General features: G+C 53.7%; 1 protein-coding gene across 1 annotated transcript; it reads left to right on the forward strand.

The window, feature by feature from the left end:
- Positions 1–741: 741 nt before the first annotated feature.
- On the forward strand, positions 742–3,863 carry GSTM3 (glutathione S-transferase mu 3). Its single transcript, XM_002715792.6, has 8 exons — positions 742–826; positions 1,175–1,250; positions 1,553–1,617; positions 2,463–2,544; positions 2,638–2,738; positions 3,090–3,185; positions 3,275–3,385; positions 3,664–3,863. The coding sequence occupies exons 1-8, from the start codon at positions 779–781 to the stop codon at positions 3,760–3,762; spliced, it is 678 nt and encodes a 225-aa protein (XP_002715838.3). The 5' UTR covers positions 742–778; the 3' UTR covers positions 3,763–3,863.
- The last annotated feature ends 1,273 nt before the right edge of the window (positions 3,864–5,136 follow it).

Below are 5,136 nucleotides of genomic sequence, written 5' to 3' on the forward strand. Positions count from 1 at the left end.
CAGTCCGAGTCCTGGGCCACCCGGCCCCACAGCTGTGTCTCTCCCTGCGCCCCATCATAGCCTCGTGCATCTGCAGGACTTGCCGCCCCCCCACCCCTAACCAGTGTTCCGCCTTCCTCCTGCCTGGAACTGCACTCCTAGTGTCCAGAGCTTATCCCTTCCCAGTGGCCTTGCTCCGACGCCCACCTCCTCCCTGTGACCCTCTTAGAACCACCTGTGCTGCCCAGAAGAGCTCTCTCGCTCCACAGTACTTGAGGTCGACGCCCGCTGCCTCGAATGCTTCCTACCTGTCATTAACGGGTTTCTGGTCCTCATCCTCTTCTTCCCCTGCCCCCTTCACCCCAAAGACTGGCTGGCAGTCCGACTCTGGGGGACTGCCCCAGCCCTCCCATCCCACTCCATTCTCCTGCCTGGTAAATACGGTAAGTATGGTATGGATTTCACCTTCCATGGTCATGTCCCTAGGGTCCCTACTGCCTAGGTGTTGGTGCACTTCCCGCCTTGACTGGCACTTTTAATGGATTAAGCGTGGAGTCTCAACGCCGCGCTCACCCGCACTCCCACGGGGTTCTTGGGGTCGCCCGGCCCCGAACTCCAGGACCCACAGAAGTCGCGCATGCGCGTGGCCCCGCTGGCGCGCGGAGAGGGCGCTCGAGGGCGGAGGGGCGAAGACAAGGAGCTCACGTTGACCCCACCCACTTACGTCGACTATAAACCCTCTCTGCCTGCCGGCCGCCGGTCGTCAAAGATTCGCTGGCGTCGAAGTGGCGGGCTCACCATGTCGTCCACGTCATCTATGCTTCTCGGCTACTGGGATATCCGGGGGGTGAGTGCCGTGGCAGCGGCCGGCCGAGCGTCTCTGCGGGTCCGCGACCTCCGCCAGAAGCCGCCCTCCTCCGGAGCCCGTCAGCGCGGGGCGGCGCAAGAAGCCGCGGCCGAGCCGCCGGGCCCCCCGGCCCGCCCCTGCCATGCCTCTCGCCGCGCTCGGCCCCGCGGGGAGCTGCGGGGGGCTGCGGGGGGCTGCGGGCCGCCGGGGCCGCGCTTGGGGACCGCTTAACGACCGCCCGGGCGGCATGCAGGGGCCCCGCAGCCCGGGGCCGGGGGACGTTGGCGGGCGGGGGTTGGGAGCCGGTGGCGGCCGCGCAGGCGCCGACTTTGGGCTGTCTTCCCCCAGCTGGCGCACGCCATCCGCCTGCTGCTGGAGTTCACTGATACTTGCTACGAGGAGAAACGGTACACGTGCGGCGAAGGTAATGTTGCCCGGAGCTGGCCCTCCACCTGCCCGCTGTGCCCAGAGAGTGGCATCCCGCCGAGGTCCCACGGGACGTCCCCCCACCCCCGAAACCCGGGGAGCCCTGCTGTGCCCTGTGGGAGGAGAGCCGCATCCTCTGCCCGAACCCCGCCTAAATGCTTAACCAGATGGGCCCCAGACACGAAATGGTTAAGCCTTGGGAATTTGAGGTAAAGAAACTAAGCCATTTCTTTGGCTCTTTGCACTCCTCGTTAGGCAGGGTATTCAGGAGGTTGGGCCCCTAACGTCTCTCTCTTACAGCTCCTGACTATGATCGAAGCCAATGGCTGGATGTGAAATTCAAGCTCGATCTGGACTTTCCCAATGTAGGTGGCTTTAGGGGGAGAGGGAGCAGAGGGAAGGCCTGGACGGGTATCCATCCCCGCGGCTTCTTCCTGCTCCGAGGGGCAGGGTCATAGGGGCGTTTAACCTGGATGGATAAGACTCAAGGATCCTTGAGCTGCAGAGAGAAAATAAAATGTTTTCCTTTCCACTAACAAGTTAGCATCTCCTGTGGTGAAGTGATGTCAGTTATTAACCATGACTGTGTTTGTCACTGGTAGGGATCAAGTCTCCATATTCCATTAAATGTGCTGTGGGCATCTTTACTGTTATTTATATTCGCGACTTTGAAAGTGTGGTCACTCTTACTTCTGCTGGGCCACACATATTCACGTTTTACTGTGAGGATATCTCAAAAAGTCCATGCAAGCAAATTAAAAGATAGGTTTATTTTGGTGCAAAAATGTTGAAATCCATGCAAAAATGGATGGAAAATAGGAAAAGTATGCATGAATTTCAAGATTTTTTTTGCACTAAAATAAACTTTTCTTGTATTTCCATTAATCCAGAAACTTTTTGAAGTACCCTCCTATCATAATTTTGCTTTAAAATGTCTTATACTTGTGTAAATACATGAATTGGCTTTATGGTTTTGGAAAGCTTATTCTGAGAAAGGTGCTGTGGCCTGCACACACATGCACACACACGAGCCTAAGGATCCTTGCTAGACTCAGCTCAGCACCCAGCTGCCACCGGATTTTCTTCTTTCTCACACCATGGCACCTTTTCTCTCCTATTCACTGCCTTGCAAACTCCCTCTCCCCCAGGAGAGAGGTGGGGAGGCACAAGAGATGTAGGTTGCTCACTTGGCCTGTCCTTGCCCTTCCAGCTGCCCTACCTCATGGATGGGAATAACAAGATCACCCAGAGCAATGCCATCCTGCGTTACATCGCTCGCAAACACAACATGTGTGAGTGCGGTAGGCCTGGTAAGGGAGAGCAGGCGATTTGCTCACCTGGGGGTGTCTGATCCCAAGGGTGCATTGTTGTCATTTGGCCTGCAGGTGGTGATACTGAAGAAGAAAAGATTCGAGTGGACATCATGGAGAACCAAATAATGGATTTCCGTATGCAGCTGGTGCGGCTCTGCTACAACTCTGACCACGTGAGTTTCCTGAGCCACGCTGGCTGAATGTGGGGCATCAGGAAGAGTATTTAGGAACCCAAGAGTTACTTCTACTCCATTCTGCTACTGCTGCCTTCCCACCAGCCCCTGCAAAAATAAGAAGCAGATCTCCTTATTTTTTGGTTTTGCCATATAATTCTGCTGTTAGCCCCCTCCTTGCTTTCCTAACCCCTTCTTTCTCTACCACCACCCCTAAGTAAAGGCAGTGAGAGGGGGCTCCCAGGTGTCTACCCACGGCCTGCGCCGTGCTCAGCTGTGACGCTAACAGCCGTCCTGTCTGTGAAGGGGGTAACAGCGCTCCTTGCTCTCTTTGCATCTCTCTTTTCCCAGGAAAAAATGAAGCCTCAGTACTTGGAACAGCTACCTGGGCAGCTGAAGCAATTCTCCCTCTTCCTGGGGAAATACTCGTGGTTTGCAGGAGAAAAGGTGCGGAAAAGGGAAAGAAGAGGGAACCGCACTGTGTCTGCAGTGTCGATGAACTCCCCAGATCTGACCGTCTTACTGTCTCCTTCTAGCTCACCTTCGTGGATTTTCTCACCTATGACGTCTTAGATCAGAACCGGATGTTTGAGCCCAAGTGCCTGGATGAGTTTCCGAACCTGAAGGCCTTTATGTGCCGTTTTGAGGTGATGCTCTCTGATAACCCCATTCTTACAAAAACATGTGCCCACCCGCGGGTCCCAACGGACCCCACTATGAGAGATCCTGCCCACCACCAGCTTTTACCCGCAGGGATCTGCGGTTGGACACCTGTAGACCTTTGAGTCTTGGGAAAGTCCTGATATCTGCACCCCAGAGGCATTGGCTGCAAGACACGGGAAGGTGGAGACAGGCCGCCTGTGGACGTGGCGGGCTGTTTGGCTGGGCTGGGTTCTTGACAAGGGTTCGTGTGCTTTCCCATCAGGCTTTGGAGAAGATTGCGGCCTACATGCAGTCTGACCGCTTCTTCAAGATGCCCATCAATAACAAGATGGCCAAGTGGGGCAACCGAAGTCTGTGCTGAGCAGGGCGCACCGGTCGCTGCGTGCTCTCTCCCCACTCCCATCCCCAGGGGGCCTGCAGTCCATTTTCTCTGCTCTTTTCAATAAATTGTGCTTAAACTGGTGTCCAGCTGGCTTTCTCTTGGGCCAGAAGAGAATAAGGAGACGAATAGAAGGATCAGTGTCGGGATGGGAACTCGGCAACACTGAGATCCTCTTCCTCGCCAGTTTAGTGTCAGGGCCAGCAGGTCCTGCCCAAACCTTGAGAGTGGGTGCTGGAAATAAAGGTCACACGCCCAAAGATCAGGGCTTCTAAAGGGACTGGAGCCCTGTGAGGACCTGGTGGTAGCTGAAACTGCGGTACTGAAGTTCAGAAACCTGTGTGTATGGGAATTCAGTGTGATAAAAGTGGTGTTTTTAAAGTATTTATTTATTTGAAAGGCAGAGATACAGAGAGAGGAGAGACACAGAGAGATATCTTCTACCTGCTGGTTCACTCTCCAAATGGCCTCAAAAGCCAGGACTGGGCCTGACAGGAGCCAGGAGCTTCATTCAGGTCTCCTGCATAGCTACAAGAGCCCACAGAGTTGGGCCATCCTTCATTGTTTTCCCAGGCCATTAGCAGAGGGAGCTGGATCGAAGTTGCCGACATGGCAGGAGGCAGCTTAGCCTACTTCATCACAACGCCAGCCCTTAAAGGTGGTATTTCAAACTGGCAGCCTAGGAATAGTTGCTTACCAATTTAAAATAATAAAACACTAGCATACTATTCCCTAAAAATAATTTATGTGTGATTTATCTGATTTTTTTTTTCTTTTTTTTGACAAGCAGAGTGGACAGTGAGAGAGAGAGACAGAGAGAAAGGTCTTCCTTTGCTGTTGGTTCACCCTCCAGTGGCCGCCGTGGTCTGCACGCTGCAGACTGTGCACCACGCTGATCCGATGGCAGGAGCCAGGTGCTTATCCTGGTCTCCCATGGGGTGCAGGGCCCAAGTACTTGGGCCCTCCTCCACTGCACTCCCGGGCCACAGCAGAGAGCTGGCCTGGAAGAGGGGCAACTGGGACAGAATCCAGCATCCTGACCGGGACTAGAACCTGGTGTGCCGCAAGGCAGAGGATTAGCCTATTGAGCCACGGCGCCGGCCTATTTATCTGATATGTAAGGCCCAACATTAAACACAAAGCTGTTGGAGTTTTCACAGAACTTGGAGAATGTTTGTCATTGACTAGGAAAAATTTCTCTTATTAAGGCATAAAAAGTGAAAACCATGAAAGGGAAGGTTTACCAATTGAACAGCATCAAGTTCTAAAAATAAGCAAACTTAAATGACAAATTCAGAAAAAAGTATAAAGATTAAAGAACTGTCATGGCAGTTTTTAAAAATGGACAAAATATGC

Source organism: Oryctolagus cuniculus, chromosome 7 (genome assembly GCF_051225735.1).
Source record: "Oryctolagus cuniculus isolate XC-2025 breed Fujian yellow rabbit chromosome 7, ASM5122573v1, whole genome shotgun sequence".
Taxonomy (NCBI): Eukaryota; Metazoa; Chordata; class Mammalia; order Lagomorpha; family Leporidae; genus Oryctolagus; species Oryctolagus cuniculus.